Source organism: Polypterus senegalus, chromosome 1 (assembly GCF_016835505.1).
Source record: "Polypterus senegalus isolate Bchr_013 chromosome 1, ASM1683550v1, whole genome shotgun sequence".
NCBI classification, from domain to species: domain Eukaryota; kingdom Metazoa; phylum Chordata; class Cladistia; order Polypteriformes; family Polypteridae; genus Polypterus; species Polypterus senegalus.
In genome coordinates this window covers 103550404-103569678 of record NC_053154.1, presented here as the reverse complement: position 1 = coordinate 103569678, position 19275 = coordinate 103550404, and the positions used below count along the sequence as shown (strand labels likewise).

At 37.2% G+C, this 19275-nt stretch overlaps 1 protein-coding gene across 14 annotated transcripts in view; it reads left to right on the top strand.

Annotated features, from left to right (window-relative positions):
* col13a1 (collagen, type XIII, alpha 1) overlaps positions 1–19275 on the top strand; it is a 273440-nt gene that overhangs the window by 216868 nt on the left and 37297 nt on the right. For 12 of the 14 annotated variants that reach the window (XM_039755089.1, XM_039755081.1, XM_039755058.1 and 9 more), the window contains 5 exons: positions 2647–2736; positions 5306–5341; positions 6079–6132; positions 9068–9121; positions 15366–15401. In XM_039755089.1, the coding sequence (XP_039611023.1) occupies positions 2647–2736; positions 5306–5341; positions 6079–6132; positions 9068–9121; positions 15366–15401 (270 nt within the window). Of the gene's footprint in view, positions 1–2646; positions 2737–5305; positions 5342–6078; positions 6133–9067; positions 9122–15365; positions 15402–18603; positions 18858–19275 lie in introns of those variants that run through there. The other 2 variants (XM_039755019.1, XM_039755037.1) reach the window with 2 other exon arrangements.

Here is a 19275-nt window from a genome sequence, read left to right as displayed (position 1 = left end):
TCCCGCACGCACGATCAAACGCACGAGCTACTGCAAAACTCCGGCTGTGATCTAGTTAGCCTTCCAATTTATATCGACTAAAGAAGGGATTTAAAAAAAAATGTTTGGGGAGGGTATGGGCTGGATGTGGAATTGGAAGAGGATTTTTTTCTCTCACAATGTCACAATTGAAGTGCGTTTGTCTGATCTGTCAATCTATCATTGCTATTCCAAAGCAGGAAAATGTGGAAAGGCACTTTCGAACTGTTCATAAAAAAACTACGAAACTGACATCCTTCCAAAAAGCGAACTGAGAAAGAGAAAGGAGAGGGAACTAAACTCGCAGTTAATCGGGCAGCCGTCATTTTTCACTCGGCTGAATTCAAAAGCTCCTTGACTGCATTATTCGGCTCTACTTATTTATGCGAGTCAGCCTTTTCCCACATGAAGATTATATACTTTTTAATGTAGGTACATCATTTCGACCTGGTGATTTTAAAAGTAGCTTGCAAGCCGAAAAACTGTGGGCACCCCGATCTAGTTAGTTGCGGTAAAAAAAGCGTAGAAAGCACGTGTCCAGCGTGCGGTCATCCAGGCGAGAGCGTACTTCGTGCAGAGTACTCCAGCCACTGAGAAACCACGCTCTAACTCCACTGAAGTAGGCAGCACAGTCATCAGATACTGATACGCTTGTTCTAAACAACACCAGCGCTTGCCGTTGCTCTGAAACACCACCATTTCAGCTTTTACTGTATCCAGTTTCTTGTCATCATTCTTTGATGGCAAGTTTCTTGGCACAGATAATGCGGATGAAACAGATTGATGCATTGCAATTTCAAGTTGCTGTTCAAAGCTGTTGTCTGACAGACGTCAATGAAGCCTTCAGTTTTCAACTATAACTCTGTTATTTCTTGATCAATTTTTACACTTTTACACGCTATATATGCGAGCTTGGCCATTCCCGGTGACCGGGAGCCCGGGAGTGGATTCCCCACATGAAAGTAAATACAGAGGGTGCACTGCAAGGTGCAAGCCACTCATAAGCCTCAAAAATAGAAAGGCTAGATTGGACTTTGCTAAAGAACATCTAAAAAAGTCAGCACAGTTCTGGAAAAACATTCTTTGGACAGATGAAACCAAGATCAACCTCTACCAGAATGATGGCAAGAAAAAAGTATGGAGAAGGCGTGGAACAGCTCATTATCCAAAGCATACCACATCATCTGTAAAACACGGTGGAGGCAGTGTGATGGCTTGGGCGTGCATGGCTGTCAGTGGCACTGGGACACTGGTGTTTATTGATGATGTGACACAGGACAGAAGCAGCCAAATGAATTCTGAGGTGTTCAGAGACATACTGTCTGCGCAAATCCAGCTAAATGCTGTCACATTGATTGGGCGGCATTTCATGATACAGATGGACAATGACCCAAAACATACAGCCAAAGCAACCCAGGAGTTTATTAAAGCAAAGAAGTAAAAAATTCTTGAATGGCCAAGTCAGTCACCTGATCTTAACCCCATTGAGCATGCATTTCACTTGTTGAAGACTAAACTTCTGACAGAAAGGCCCACAAACAAGCAGCAACTGAAAGCCACTGCAGTAAAGGCCTGGCAGAGCATTAAAAAGGAGGAAACCCAGCATCTGGTGATGTCCACGAGTTCAAGACTTCAGGCTGTCATTGCCAACAAAGGGTTTTCAACCAAGTATTAGAAATGAACATTTTATTTCCAGTTATTTAATTTTTCCAATTACTTTTGAGCCCCTGAAATAAAGGGAATGTGTTAAAAAATACTTTAGTTTGTGACGATGTGGGTTCTGGCTCCACACTCCCTTTGATGTTTGGAAGCACTTGAACCCAACACCGTCGATAACGTAACCGAGTGAGCTAGTCACTGAAGGGAAATAAACACTTGAGCAAGGGGTGGTGCAAAAAGTGCAATAGTGCTTTTATTTAAAACTGTCCATCAAAACAAAAGTGTTCCATAAATAGTGCAGTAGTTTCAAATTCAATAAATAAATAATCCAATAAAAGAACGTGGAGGTAAAACCAATAAATAAAAAAAAAACACAATCCTTTAAAACCAGAGGTTAAAATCTTCTCATGGAAGCAGTCTTTAAAACAACAACAAATCCGGTGCATCGTTTCTGTTAGCGTCTCACCTGCTTATCCCGTTTGGGCTTAGCAGCAGGCAAGACGCTCTCTGCAGCTGCCCTCCTCTACACACTTTCGCGAGACTGGAGACCTCCCGATCCCTGGCTTCGGTTTGGCTCTCATCCCAGTCCCCGAGACTTGATGTCCACCAATGACCAGGACGCACACATTGGGGACTCCACCACCAAGCCTCCAGACTTCCGTTGCCTTTCTGCGGCCTTCTACGGCTCGTCACTTTCACCTGGTCACTCCCTCACATTTTTATGCAATCTTTTTGTTCACCCCACTGAATTAAAGCTGAAAGTCTGCACTTCAGCTGCATCTGAGTTGTTTCATTTAAAATTCATGATGGTATGTACAGAACCAAAATTAGAAAAAAGTTGTCTCTGTCCAAATATTTATGGGCCTAACTGTACAGTCAAGAAAATATGCAAGAAAAAAACAGAAAAAGCATGACATATAACAAAAAACATGTTACTGCTGAATCTAAATTATTTTCTTTTGCCTACAGGGTGAACCTGGTGCTGATGGTGCAAAGGGAATTAAAGGGGATCTTGGTGTAAAGGGTGAGAAAGGAGACAGAGGCCCACTTGGACTTCCCGTAAGTATTCTATACTATTTATGAACCAAATATCATCTTAAAGTGTATTTATTTATTTCAGTGTTTCATGTTTCCTAAAATAAAGTAAACATGCATTTGTTACAGTTAAAACAATTTTTTATACTATACTAACAAGTCTAAAATATATTGTGGCATGGTGAAACATCTAAAAAGACATTTTTTAAGACTCTTCACCGGTCTTCTCATTATTCATTAAACTTCCCTTTGCAGGTTGTTAACTAATCTAATATGCATGAGTTATATTATGGACACGTCAATTGTTCTTCTCCTTGTGATCAATACATACTTTTAGTGTGGGAAAAATGATCTCCAATATACTTTTTAATAGCGGTTGGGTATGACATTTTGCAAAACCGTCACATCACATCACCTCAGCCCATCCAATAACTCAGCATATTACTAACTGGAGGAGTGAGGAAACATTAACAGGTGACAGAAAGGTCCACCATGTTTGAATATTCAAGAGTGAATGATTAGAAACGTATTTTATTTTCAGAAACGGAAAATTATTTTTCATAGATCCTTTGAAATGTATTTTTTACAGGGCAGTTAGTGATTAAATAAATACATTTTCAAATATAAATTAAATTAATTGATGTAACAATGCTTAGTTTACCAATTGACAGCTGGTGCCATTTAGAGAAGACTTACCCTAACTTTAATTATCCACTATTTATGAGCATAAATAAAACTATACATCCAACCTCAATTTGATATTATTTATTTTTGTAGCATTTTTTTTACAACCAGACCTTGCAAAGTCTTTTATATTGTAACAGGTTACTTTGATAATAATCCAAATGAGGTTGATCTTTAATGTTAGTTACACCAAATCCTTATACTTATGCAATCACAGTTTACAAGGCCAGACACCCTGAGTATCTCCTTGACCGCTTTTACTTCTCTGAGCATTACCAAACAAAAACAAGCATTTAGCTTCCTTTCCTTGTCTGATCATTCTTGCTCTTTCAATGTGCAACTGTTTTCATTAGTTAACTAGGAAACCCGCTCTCAAGGCTCTAGATCAACTTTACTAAATGTAGAACTTAGAATATTACTAAGTCAGGAATTGTAGTACAAATTGAAGCAATTTTATAATAACAACGATCTTTCTCATAATTGTTATTCTAAATGTAAATAGTAGTTTATTGTCTCTCTTTTGACAAAGTCTCCATACTTCCCCTTATTGAAATCTAAGATCCCAAATGTTTATACTGTATTTTCAGAGCATGCTTGCATTTGGAAACAATTTGCAAGCCTCACGTTGTAGACTGTATAGTGCCACTTAATGTAGAATGGCCTTGTTTTATAAAGTCTCTTCTTTATAGAAGCCTACATGCAGTAATATTCACCATTGTCAATGAGTATAGCTGCTTTGGAAAATAAACCTGTTTAGCCTTTTGTCACTACCTCCAAACTGGCAGCACCCAAGGTCATACTTTCAGCTATCAGTGGAACAAATCTCTTCTGATCACATGTAGTAAAGCACCCTTTGATATAAGTTTTTGTTTCAGAATTGTGCTAATTACAGTGGAGTACACCAGCTCTTGAATAAACATAGGCATATTGCAACAAAATTAACTAATGTGCTTTTCAATTTAATAGGGAATCACATCAATTTTCAGTTTTTAAATATGATGTTGTTTGTTATAAACACTATACCAGAGTGCTCTACCATACTTACCTTTTTTTTTGGATGGCCATTTTGCATTTTGGTCGTGAGGTGTGACCAAAGCCCAAATTACTAGAAATGACCAACGTATATGCTACATTGGCCTGCCATTTCACAAAGTGGCAAGAACTCCCTGGCCAAAATTCGATGCACTGATGTAAGACAGTCCGCTCAAGGTGCGAAGATGCTTAAAAACTTTCAGATACAGATTCAGAAATGAGTTTTCCATTCTGCATGAGAAACTGCTCAAGGCTAGTCTTGTTCAGAAAGCAGAAGCCACTTGAGACGGCCGTCGCCTCGCCCCAACACTAACCTTAAGGTCAATTATATAGGTCCCTGATGTTAAGTCACTATTTTAGGGCTAAAATGATAACAGAAATGTTAAACCTACTCATATACGTATTCTTAATTATTGTGAAACAACCAAGTGGCATCCGCTTTCTGAACAAGAGCCGCCAAGGCTACACTCGATGCAATTGCACAACTAAGTGCGCAACAAATCGCTGCCCATGCCTTTTTTCTTCTGACTTTGGCCGATCGCCCCATGCCATTTCGCAAACTGGCTGGCCAAATCCCGAAATCGAGGAAAAGATCGGACATTGGCCAGTCAATTTACAGCCAAACCTAGCAAATAATTTATTGGGGGTTGCACATTTTTGTAGTCAAGAAGGAAGATTTTTACCATGCTGATTTGTTGCATCTAATATACTAGGCTGGTTTTACTGCCTCTAACTGTAACTGTTCAGTATATGTTGTTTTTGTTGTTGTTATTATTGTTTGTGTTTTTGAAATATCATCATGTCATGGCTTTATTTATTCCTTATCCCTCCTCCCGTTTCTCCCCTCTGTTTTCCTTAACTCTAACCTACTGTCCAGGGTGCACATGGCTTAGACGGCAGGCCTGGCCCAGTGGTGAGTGGCACAAGTCCATACCCTCTGTATCTCCTCTTGTATTCCTCTGCCTGCGTGTGTCTGAGTTTACAGTATGTCTTTGTTCTGAAGTTTCATTAGGTGCCTTGCAATTGACTAGTACATTTTGGATTAGTGCATTTTTAAATGGATAGTTAGTTGTCCTACTACTACTTTTAATTGAGAATCAGTGCACCTTCCAAACTGTTTTACCAAATTCTTATGTGAGGTGAAAGCATTTGTTTTAATTTGGAATATACTTAAACTAATACAGGCGAAATATCAGATGTCTGAAGAATCCTTTATCCAGCAAGATAAACTTCCTATTACTGGCTTTTCTGCAACTTTGTTACTCTATCAGGAGCAGTCTTGTCCATTTACAAATGCTGTTCCTTTCTTCTACAGTAAATCATTTTTGAATACAGATGCATGTCAAATACGCTTATTCTTCTCACTGAGTATGATTTTGAATTCTGCTGTATATCCTGTGCTTTCACTCACAATTGAAAGAGAACAGCTGATCTTCAATATCATGCAATGAATATAAATTAAAATGCAATACAATTCTATTTTGAATAGTAATGGTTCCTAATTAGAATTGCCTGTATTAAATTTGTGGACCAAATATTTTAATATAAGCGCCACTACTTGTCCCTTTGAATTGTCATTTCCTGATTTTTTTTAAGATAATGCTAAATCAAATTTGAAATTTAAACAATCCATGTTTTATTACATTAAAGGGAGCACCAGGACCAATTGGTGTGGCAGGGCTAGCAGGACCAAAAGGAGAGCGGGTGAGTAGAAAACATTTTTGTTCTGAATTTTTGTACATTAGTACCATGAACAGGATGTAAGAGTGGATAAATTAAACTAATAACAGCCTGGAGATCATTTATTTGTGAATTCTTTTGAAAAAGCTTTTGAGTATATGAACACATTTTGATAACATACAGAACAAGGGTATACAAGTTGAATGAATTCCACATCTTTGCATATACAGTATGACATTACCATTTTAACAAAGTAATTGGTTATGTGTGTATTAATTGGCATGGTGTGTGTGTGTGTATGTGTGTGCACCCCAGTCAGACTTCATCCCCAGTGTCCCTGAACTGAATTAACCAGATTGACTAATGGATACATGGATGAATACGTAACCTTTACATATTACAAATATGTTCAAGTGTGGCCAGTGGTTAGTGCGCCAATCTTTATTCAGCATGATTGAAATCCCAGCCCTGATCATTATCTGTGTGGAGTCCATAAAATTCTATTTTTGTCTACATGGGTTTTCTGTGAGTTTTGTTTTTATAGAGCATGAGTATGACTTAATAGAATAGTATTGTTTTATTGTACCTGTTTATGTAGAGACAGGCTTCAGCAAGCTCAGGCTTTGTGCGACCTGTGGGAAATTACACAAGTTCAGAAAAGGCATTTGCATGAATATTTGAAGAACATTGTACAAATAAATCCAGATTTATCATTTCAGTCTTTATCTTTCTAAAACATCCGCCGAACAGTACATTGTAGCACTGCACAGAATCTATGAAGCGCAGACTCTTTCTTGTCTTTTATCTGCTAATATCATATGATTTAATGTTCAACAAACTTTAGCCTTTTAGTAGACATATACAGTACTACATATATGTATGTCTATATTAGAAAATAATGTGAATTCAGTTATGTCACAGATATAAAATTGGATTTGGTTTTAGTGCTTCTACATTCTAGCTTTATAAATAAGTGTTAATGGGCATCTTTAAAAATGAATGCATGTGATTTAGGTCAAAGATTTAGGTTAATTCAGAAAGTTTCAAGACATTTTCTGGAAAAAAAACTAAATAGACATAGATAGATACATAGTTTTCTCACGTTTCTTATAATCTCATGTGAATAATAATAACAATAATTTAATTTCAACTGTTACTTAAAGTACTTCATATAGACAGTGGGGAACTATAACAGCTGTTTATGCACCAGTACATTCAACACACATTAGCTCTTAGGTGATGAAGAGGTAAGATAGATAATTAACTAATAAGGGACATGGTGAACAATTTAGTTAGGGCATTTGGATGGATGGACGGACAGACAGACAGACAGACAGACAGACAGACAGACAGACAGACAGACAGACAAAAAGAAGCCCATGAGTTGGGACTCCACTTCTTGCCCCCAAGATCACCAGATCTCTCGTTGTGTGACTTTTTTTTCTGGGGCTACATTAAGGATTCTGTTTATGTGCCACCACTCCCAACAACACAGAATGATCTCTAAAATCACATTGAAAGAGCCATGAATACAGTGACACCCGACATGCTCAAGCAAGTATGGGATGAATTTGACCGTTGCGTTGATGTTGTCCATACAGCTGGCAGAGGTCATATTGAGCACTTGTAAAATTACATAATAAACTTTATGCTCACCAAAAACCATTTACAATTTACTGCATTGTTATGTAACGATTTACAAGTGAAATGAATCATTTTGAAATAGGATGAATCTTTTTGAATCACCCTGTATGTTCAGTAACAGAAAAAGAAAAACCATGAGAAATATAGAGCTTCTGTAAAGGACTACTGAGCAGTGCAGACTACATTGTATGTTTGTTACACTAATTTTGTCTCTTCAGAGCTAATGAAACAAGTCTAAGTCCATCGATCTCAGTTGTTTTGATAACACAGATGATTATACAAAGCAACTAAAAATGCTACCTCTAAGTATATTATTTATTGAATTAAATAATGCCGATTTTTCACAAAACTTGGTTATGGTGTATTGCATAATGCCCTCATAACAATCTGGAAGAATATGGTATAAAGTATACATGTCACACCTTTCATTTGACCTACTGAAATCAGCTATTGCATTGTATTTTATTTTTGTCTCTTGCTATGAAGTGTTAATTTTTGTGGCAATGGTTTTGCTGCAATTGACTCTTATCCATTTTTTTCTCAAATGTCTTATCCATCTCATTATTTGAATTTAAGTTGAACTGCAGAGGAACTATCCATGATGCTTTATTTTTATTAAGTCCTCCACATGTCTTTTAGATTTGTTTTAAGCTGCAGAAATGGACACGTTTGATTACTGGAAATGCTTGTAATCTCAGAGGCCAAACTTGCCCACAGCACATTCTAAATTATGAAAAAAAAAATTAAGCAAACAAGACAGCAATTCTGTACAAATGTAGTTTTTATTTATTATTTTACTGAAGTTCTAAGTTTAAAAACCTACAATGAGAACTGTGGCTCTTATTTTACTTGTAGTGTGAGAAAATGGCTTCCATTGCTTTGTTCTGTTTGCCAGTATAGGTTGTATGATACGTGCACACCATAATCACATCCTTGACTTAAATCAAAAGCATGTGCAAAATGACAAAAACAATAATGTAAAGTTAAGTCAAGTTTACTATCAAGTGTGCAATTAATTTCTTACTTGCATGTCTAACATTTAAAATTAAAACACTGTCACCTGATGGCAGTACATAACCTGCTATGTAATATATATGATAATATACTAAACTGGCAAGGTTTCAAAAAAAATATTTAGTAAGATAAGTTTTATTAAAAACTATATATGTAGTTCATTTAATCTGACTAACCTTTTACCATTATTTGTTGAATCTTTTGCTAACTTTTATATTTAATGTTTGGTTTTATTGTTCTACTTGCACAAAAATATTTCAAGCTCAATTTACATTTAATTATCCATTTCTTCTTTTTATAGGGTGATAAAGGAGATCCAGGAGAAGTAGGACCAATAGGCCCCCCGGGAATTCCTGTAAGCTATAAACAGTATCTTTACACTTGTGTGTGTGTGTGTGTGTGTGTATATAAATATATATATATATTGTGAACGCTGGCCCGGACACAGACAGACGGACATCTTATGTTCACTCAACACACCCTTTATTTACAATATATTTACAGTAATACTTCACGTGCACCCCAGTGCCTCCAACACCGTTCCCCCAATGTCCAGGCCACACAGTCCTTCGTGCCTCTCTTTCTGGCCACCTCCAGTCCTCTCTCCAGCTCCGTCTCTCTTCCACCCGACTTCTGCTACTGAATGAAGGGAGGCGGCCCCTTAAATAGGAACCCGAATGGGCTCCAGCTGCTTCCCGGCACTCCTCCGCAGACACGCCTCAGTGTGGCGGAAGTGCTGGCTGCGCACCCGGAAGCCCTCCGGGTGTCCCCTGTCTTCTTCCCCCCAGCACTTCCTGGTGTGGCGGAAGTACTGGGCTCCAGGGTTGTTCAGGCACCGGGGCGCCGCCTGGCGGTGGCCACAGGTCCCTACAGGGCTGGGCTTCCAAGCCCTCTACCCATGGCCCCCAACGTAACCAGGGCGGTCGCCCCCTCGCGGTCTGGAGGAGGTACAAGCCCTCCTCCGGTCCTCCTGGGCGTCCCGGCCAGGCTCCAGCCCGGCCGGATGCCACATTATATATATATAATATATATATAGGCCAAGGAGCTGTTTGGCTGTCCCAGATGAAGTATTAAAGGTGGCTATAGGAGGTCAACAGGACACCAGTTAGTACTTCGGGCCACTCAGGGGCAGCAGGGAGCTGTAGCTGTGTTCTAGCCAAATATATGTGTGTATGTCTGGACCTTTAAGAAATTGGCTACATGCCTTCTAGAGGGTCTTGGCCTACCCTTTAAAAGAAACATCTTCCACCCTCAATAGGGTGAGCTTGGAGTCAGGCGTGAAGTAAAGGAAAGGGTTCACCTGACAAAGATATAGAGAAGGAGGTACCAGTACTGTCCGCAAGGGAGGGAAAGGAGGAGGAAGGTGGACAGAGGATGAACAATTGAATATTGTGGAGTCGGGTCCTTTGTAGCTTATGTTTTTTGTTTTTCTTTTTATGCAAACTTCTATCCCTGTACTTCTGTGATTATCATTTTGATCAATAAATCACTTTGCTGGACTTTTCTGTGTTTGGGGCTGGCTTAAGAATGCCCCGTAGGGGTCGCAATATTTATATGTTGTATTTTTTTTTTCTTTCAGGTTTTGTGAAAGTGATTTTAGAACAGATCATCTTTATAATACTACTTTTTAAAACAGGGTTGTCAGTTTTCTTTTATTCATGTAGTTACTGTATGTGAGTGTAAACAATACATGTAGATGTTAGCTGGGAGAAAGGCATTTAATTGAAGTACACTAAGAGCCACTAAAACAGCAGTTTAATAAAAGCATTGGTTTTCCTGTTGTGATTCTGTCTTTCACTTATACTTTCTCTTCTGCTGTCAGCTCTTTCTCTCTGTTTAAAAAAGACAGATGTTCAAGTGGTAGCAGCCATAGCAAATACTGCATCCTGTTATATACTCCAAACATAACCATATGAAAATATCATAAATATACCTATTACAATATTGTGATTTAAGCAACATGCCAGTATTATTTAATCAGAAGATGACCTGGAGCCACAGTACGTAGCATTTTTACTTAACAGTGTTGGATTCCTGGTTCGTCTCCTGGCCAGAAAACTACTATGGATGGTTTGCATAGTTCTAATTTGTACTAAACAATCTAAAAAGGTGTATTTTTACTTTTTAAAATAACAAAGGTTGCCAAATCTTTCCATATAAATGAAAAGGACCACAAAGGGGACTTGATAAATTTGTAATAAAGTTAAATTGTAATAAAATAATATTAATAAAAGATGCACACACACAAACAAAAAGCAACAATGATAGTGGTACATGAACTGCTATATATAGTAATATACATCCATCCATCCATCCATTTTCTAACCCGCTGAATCCGAATACAGGGTCACGGGGGTCTGCTGGAGCCAATCCCAGCCAACACAGGGCACAAGGCAGGAACCAATCCAGGGCAGGGTGCCAACCCACCACAGTAGTAATATACATGTACATGATAATATATTAAACTGCCAAGGTTTCAAATTATGTTTCATTAAAAATTAATAAATGTAATTCATGTATCCTGTCTAGCATGCTATTGTTGGTTGCTGATTCATCTGCTTCTTTATTTTTGATTTTAAGCTCTCATACCCCAGCATTTGTTCACCATTCTCTGCTGCCACTCAGCTGTATGTAAGTTTCGGTTGCTATAGAGGCTGAGCTTTGCTTTACTGATGAACAAAGAGGCAGAGAACAGATTGGGTGCTGCTATCACAGTGAACAGCACTAGATATATACTGTAGATATATCTTTAACTGGATTGAAATATACCAAGTACAAAAGGAAAAAGAGAGTTAGTCATTGTCTCTTTCAAGTGGAGTAAGGGAAGGTGCACATTGTTCAGGGCAACCACCTCAAAGGTTAGAAGCTTCCAAACACTTTCAGCTACCTGCCCAGTTGGTGGAAACATAATTATTACAACTAAAGGTGCACATAATACATCAGGAAAAAAAATGTAAAATATATTACCTGTCTGATGATCTAGATTTATCTGAGCATGTGAGTATGTTTCTTGCCAGAGTTCGGGCGAATCGAGTTGATATTGTCCTCAGCAGAATAATTAAATTGAGAATTTTCACACAAGTCCTCGAAGTTGAATGACTGGACTTATTTTCATTTACTTTTAGGTATGTATCAGCAGAAGTTAGTACACTAGAAATAGAAACTGCAGATCACAGTTTACAGTGCAAAACTTTTTGTTAAATAGGAAAGGTCAAAACTAGATTCAGAAATAAGATGATTTACTCTAAATGACTTGCAATGTCTTGCTGTTTTTATGCAAAGTCCTGATATCTTCAAAAACCTTAAGTGATTTCATGTAAGCAGGCCACCATGTCATCACATAGTGTGTGCACTGCATGTCTAGCAACACACAGAATCTTAGTGGCCAAGTTCTATTATGACTTGGTTACAAATGTAATGTTTTGGGGAGGCACGGTGGAGCAGTGGGTAGCACTTCTGACTCGCAGTAAGGAGACCCGGGTTCACTTCATGCATGGAGTTTGCATGTTCTCCCCATGTCTGCGTGGGTTTCCTCTGGGTAATCCGGTTTCCTCCCACAGTCCAAAGACATGCAGGTCAGGTGCACTGGCGATCGTAAATTGTCCCTAGTGTGTGCTTGTTGTGTGTGTGTGTGTGCCCTGCAGTGGGCTGGCAGCCTGCCCGGGGTTTGTTTCCTGCCTTGTGCCTTGGGATTGGCTCCAGCAAACTACCGTGACCCTGTAGTTAGGATATAGTGGGTTGGATAATTTTTTGTCACTTTCCTGCTGTATTTTGATTTTCTTATTAGACAATAATGTTTATCTGACTTTCCGGTTGTAAATCTTTGCTTGTTCCTCGGCTCATGTCTCTTCTTCTAGTCATTTACTTAAAAATCTTCTGTCAGTGCTGTCTGTGGCAGACTAGATACATTAATGGCGGTGCCCATATTCACAAAATGGTGATCTTGATGTCACCATAAAGATAAACACAAAAAGAAAAAAGTACTGTCTGTTTAGGTAAACATAATCTATGGTACTTGTTATAACATCACTTAAAGGTTAAAAAAAGCCTGATTAATTCTGTTGAGGGTTGTCTTGGTCAGTGGCTGCTCTGGTAGCAGCAGGTGAAAAACAAGAATCTGCAACAATGGTGTGCCAGACCTTTGCACCGCACACTCATGCACATGCTCAAACATTAATAAGCCTAACATACATCTTTGAGACATGGAAGAAAAAACAGAATACCCAGGGAAAAAAAACAAACAAAAAAAACAAAAATAAAACACATAAACAGATGGAAAGTCTTCCGACTCCACACAGACAGTCTGTGCCCTCTGAATCAAAAGTGACAAAGCAATCTTCAGATAAATCCTCCCAGAGCCACATGTAAACCAGTTAAGAGGGTAGAGATCAGGAGATTAAAAACTGAGGGTTGATTTTTGATGCAGGAAATATGGGACATTATAATGGTTTGTGACCAGACTGAACCAGGTCAGCTTGCACTTGAACGTGAGTGAACTGAGGTACTGGAGAAGTCTATGCATGGATTATTATTATTTACAAATGGCCATTGTCAGAAGTTCAAAAATGTACTACATCACAATGCAAATGAATATATGCAAACCTTGAGAAAAAAATCAACTGTAACAATATTAAAAAAGTAACCAGCAGTTAAAACACAAGAGCAAAAATCAATTATTTTTTGATAAAATGGGTATAGATTGTTTAAAAACAAGATAAACAGACAAGATAAAAAGTAAAGGTGGTTATAGGAGGAGAATTAAGTTATCAAACCTATAATCTATATAAATGTAATGTAAATTTGATTGACAGACTCATTTACTCATCAACAAAAACACTATATCATGTTTAGTTGAAAAGCTGAAATTTGCCAGGATGCTACATCTAAGTCAAAAGGTATCGACTGAGAAAAGACTTTCTGATATATTTAAGGTTAAATCCTTCCACAACATAATAGGAAAACTAAATATCCCAATATCTCAAAAATTCTGTGGTAAATTTGACAGAAAGAAATTTAGCGGGCACGTGATTTTTTAACTTTTGATATTTAATAATAACAATGTTGTAGCAAGAGAAGCATTTCTAACACTTAGTGCTGACAACTGATCGCTCAGAGTTATTGAGATTGCCATGTACGCAAATGAATGCTGCTGGCAGAACAGGAATAGCAATAAGATGGAAGGAGTGAAGAAGGCAAAATATTTCACCTAGGGAAAAGAAAAGGGATCAGGGTTTGAAGGGCTCTTCAATTTTTTTTATACAGTAACATCAACAGGCTCCGATCTCATTTCCCTCAGTCCTCAAAATCATATACTAAAACCTCACTCTTTCATGCAAAAGAAGTTGTTCCCTGCATTGTTTACATTTGATGTGTTTGCTTATCCCTACGACCAAAGACGTCACTACAGGGAGAGAGCCAGTGCTTGAAGAGGGCCGGTACACCCACCAGCAATAGTTTAAGAAGCCCCCAAACCATCTTTGAAACTTTGTTTCCCTTCAATCACATACAGAAAACAACTCAAAAAATAAAATGTTCATTTCATTTCACCACCTAAATGTGCAGCCTCTAAATAACATTGCTGTTCGTAATAAGTTAAAGTACAGCATAATTCAGTGTTACATCATTATGGACTGGCTATGTCTAGAGTGAACAACATAAACAAATACAAATCATAAATATATAATTAAATTATTTTCAATTTAAAAGAATTTAGTTTCCACTTAAATTAAGTTTTGCATTGACCATCAAGAAAAGGCAAGATCAGTCACTAGGAGAAGCAAGAACAATGTTTTAGTCATGTGCAAATGTATGTAGCATATTTAAGAGTAAGGAGCTCAAGTGAACTAATAATATTAGCCTCTAGTAAAAAAATAAATAAAGAATACATAAAAACTACAAATATTGCATACAAAAAGGTGCTTAGTTAGAAACAAAGTACTTCTGATACATCCAGTTAACCAATAGCACCATAGCTGAGGCTGATTGTCTTTAGAAATTTCCTGGGTGAAAACGGGTAACACTGTTAGTATAATATAAAACTATACCACACAGGAAATGAGTCCTATCTAGTAATGATAATGTATTTAGAAAAGGAAGCAGCAAAAATGACATAACATAATAGTGAGAGTAGTTAATATCGACTTTCATTACTATTGAAAAATGTAATGTCTTTTCTTTCTTTTATACTTGACATTCAAGGCTTGACTTTGGACTTGGACCCTTAGGTTTAATAAAGATTAACAGTAAAAAAAAAACTAACTATTGGAATTCAACAATTATCCTTTTAAAAATTTGAATCAGGCAATAATAAAGAACACACAAGTTCTTTTTGACACCAGTCCTTGTCTCTTGTATGTAAAACTCTGAATCATCCAAAAACTTAAAACTGTTAGTATCATCACTTTCTCTTTTTTATTTGAGAACATTATGTTTGTTTAGTATTGCATTTTAAAACTGTAAATTAAAATTATGTTGCAGTCATTTAAATCTTTTTATTTTTAACTATGTTTATGTGCCTTTTTGTGACAATTTTACAGATATGCTTATCTACTTACTTATATATTTATTCTGCTCTTTCCTTTTATTACTTTTATTTTTAGGGTTTAATTGGACCATCAGGAGAGAAAGGAAGTCGGGTAAGTCAAGCAAAAAATTAACCATAGAGATTCTGTCTCGATCACAGTGACAACGAGCTGTCAAATCTAATTGCGTCAACTATGAATGACACATTTGATTTATTGTCACGTCCAAGTAATTTTCTTGAAAGTATGAAATTGTATTAGTCCTTTTAGATTTGGCAGTTACTTGAGTGCTCCAGGGATGTATGTGCTTCTGTTCAACTAGATATTTTATTTAATCATTTTAGTGCATGCAGCTCATCTTTTTTTTACCATATCTACTAATGCTACACTCTTTCATAAGCTGCCAGTTCTGAAGTGTAAAAATCATTGTCAAAGAGAATATTTCCCAAATGAAATATTCAATGTGAATATCTAAATATCGAAACATAAAGTTTACTCTAGATTGATGCAACCACTTCATGCCTCAGATTTTTTAAATAATTATTTTGCTGCATGTTTTCCAGCTGTTATTAAACTTTCTGCTTATCAGGCACCACAAACTCATCTTTTCAAGTGCTTATTTTCAGCTTTATTTTACAGCCTGTTTCCTTCTTCTTTCATACAATTACATGTTTTTACCAGATCTTTCCTCTATCCAGCTATTCTTTCATTTATACTTTCAAAGTACCTTTTCCATTGCAGAGTCAGCTTTGGGAGCCATATATCACACAGCGCACCCTTTGCACACACTGGCATGCATTACACAGGCCTTATTTACAGTTTCCAGCTTACCTAAAAGAAGTGGTTCAAACTGAAGTATCTAAAAAATTTACACTTGGACACAGGTAGAGTATCCAATTTCCATATTGATAGCTACCATGTCAGGAACTGAAACTGTGTCCCAATGGTTTGAACGAGCAGCACTAACCATTGTATCACCCTGCTGTCTCATACTGTGTATAATTACCAATATATTATATAAAAGTACAGCATTCCTTCATTAAAACTATAATCCACTTTCAAGGAGGTTAGCCCATTAACACCATCTAACAAACCATTATGTCTCACTATGCTGCTGTAGTTATTGTAATCATCTCATAAGAAAATAGTTTTAAAGGACAGTTTGTGTCTACTGGAAAAGGTTTAGTAGCTCTAGAAACGTCTTATTGAGTTTGTATAAAAAATAAATAGAACTATCATATCATCCTAACATGGTGGCACGGTGGCGCAGTGGTAGTGCTGCTGCCTCACAGTAGGGAGACCTGGGTTTGCTTCCCAGATCCTCTCTGCGTGGAGTTTGCATGTTCTCCCACACCTCCCACAGTTCAAAGATATACAGGTTAGGTGCATTGGCGATCCTAAATTGTCCCTGGTGTGTGAGTGTGTGTGCCCTGCTGTGGGTTGGCACCCTGCCCAGGGATTTGTTCCTGCTTTGCACCCTGTGCTGGCTGGGATTGACTCCAGCGGACCCCTGTGACCCTGAGTTAGGATATAGCGGGTTGGACAATGACTGACTGAATGATATCATCCTAATAAGATTGGTGTTGCTAGCTTGAATAATGTTTTAAATTTTGTCAGCACATAGTAAAGTGGAGGATCTTGAAAATTCATGTTTTATTAGCCTAGAAACCTATTTTATTTAATGTTGTCCTCTGCTACAGATAAACTGACATTGCTGTTCATCAGAGATTATTGAATGCCCTCGCTCTCAAATGAATTACTGTTCTGCATTATTTCTCACCAACCTACTCAAAATGGAAAAGTCGTGGGAGACGTTTATTTAGCATTTATACCTGCACAGTCATAGTAAAACTAATTTTAAGAAATATTATTTGCTCATTTTAGTTTATTCCCAAACATGATTACTATATTTTTACAAATAGTAGAACTCATTCATCCATTTACTTGAGTTAAAGCCAAAGCCTACCCTGACAGCACTTTGAACAAGTTGTGGATCAATTTTCTCAGAAAACAGTAAAGGTCGTCTAGGTACAAAACTGAACTATTTTGAAGTCACTCATTTTGATTGGCTGATTTTTTGGCTGAACCAATGAACTCTAAAGATGTTACAGAGTTTCATATAAATCACAATATACTGTAAAATTCTAAAACTTGCTTCATCCAATTTAGAGCCAGGGTTGGGCAGAAGGCAGGAAGCAGGTGCATCACATGGCCCACTCATGTACACCCCCCAGTTTCTATTTACCAGTTAAACTAATATGGACATACTCAGAGTAAAACTCAGGCAGACATAAGGACACTATGCAAACCTGAAACAGACAATTAGAGAGTAAGACCACTGCATCACAAATACTTAACAGTAAACTATACCAGAAAAAAAATGTGTTCCTAAAATGAACTCATACTATACATCCATCCATCCATTATCCAACCCGCTATATCCTAACTACAGGGTCACGGGGGTCTGCTGGAGCCAATCCAAGCCAACACAGGGCGCAAGGAAGAAAACAAACCTTGTGCAGGGTGCCAGCCCACCGCAGTCATACTATGTACCATTTATATACAAAGTTTTCTAAAGATAGACACTATAAAATTATATTTTACTAAATAGATTTCACTACAAGAAAGAAAAATGAACAGTTATCCATGCTTAAATCATCAAGCTATACATTCTGCTATGACAGAAATATTTAGACTGGTGCTGGCTAATTATGACAGATTTGTGTAGTTAAGCATATGATTTCCTCAATTAATGATACTAATGTTAATTATAACATGTCACTAACGTTACAAATTGTTTTGCATGGAGTAGGGCTATATGAATATATAAATAAGGTTTGCTTCATGAGAAATGACAATACACCATTAAGCAAGTTCAGTTGGCATATGTTTTAGTCTTGCTGTCAGGTACAAATGTACTACAGCATAATTTGTGACATTTTTCTACATCATGTTATTTTGCAGAGGTTGTGTTGCATATCCTGTACCATGTAGTATCAGTGTCTTCTCTAGTAGCTATAAACATATTAACGCATTTGATTATTAACTGCTCACAAGCTTTTTTGACTTATAATTTGTATTCCATGTCAGAAAAGCCATGGCATTGTGGCACATTATGTGATGCAGAACAAGCATTGTTTGGCAGATAAAAAAGAAGGCATTGCTTAGTATTCAGAGGTTGCATCTTCTGTGAACTGCTAGTATTTCTAGTAATGTCAACTGAACTTGCTACTGGTGTTTTTGAAGTCGTAGTAAAGTTCACAGATGTTTGTCCTGTTATATTGCTTTTCCTTTTTGTTCTTCTTTGTCTCCACAGGTCTTCCTTACCCCTTTCTACCCCTTCATCCTGCCTTCTGTCACTCAGCTCTGCCTAAGCCTCTCCTGTCTTTCCTTTTTTACCCTGGATATTTGGTTCCCCCATCCCTCAACCCTTCCTCACATTGAAAGTCAAAGTTAATCTCTTTCTTTCCTATCTCTACCCTTCAAACCTGCTTTTGATTCTCAAAATATACAAGCATAATCATAATTGCAGTTCTCTGAAATAGGACAAATGTTAAAGCTAGAGTGACAGCACTTAACATAATTAAGGGCCTCCTAAGTACAAATATTACAATCATAAATAATCACTAAAGTTAGAATAAAATTATTTTAAAATACACATTTTGTACATATTATAATTCAAGGCAGATATGATTTATAATTTATGTTTAATATAGTATCTGCAGCATTGGTAGTTTATTGTGCTTCACCACATGTAGTACATTATCTTACAATTGCACGGCTACATGTGTGTTCTATGAGTGACTTTATAATACTGGATTCATATTCTGAACCATTCAACTCATTTTTTAAATTTTGTTTCAATATAATTTCATATACGTTTTTACCACTAGGGGGCAGACAGATTCTTAACTGTGTTGTTTTAATCACTTACTTACTAATCATCAACCATCAAGTCCTAAAATGAAATAAAGCTAACCTTATGTGA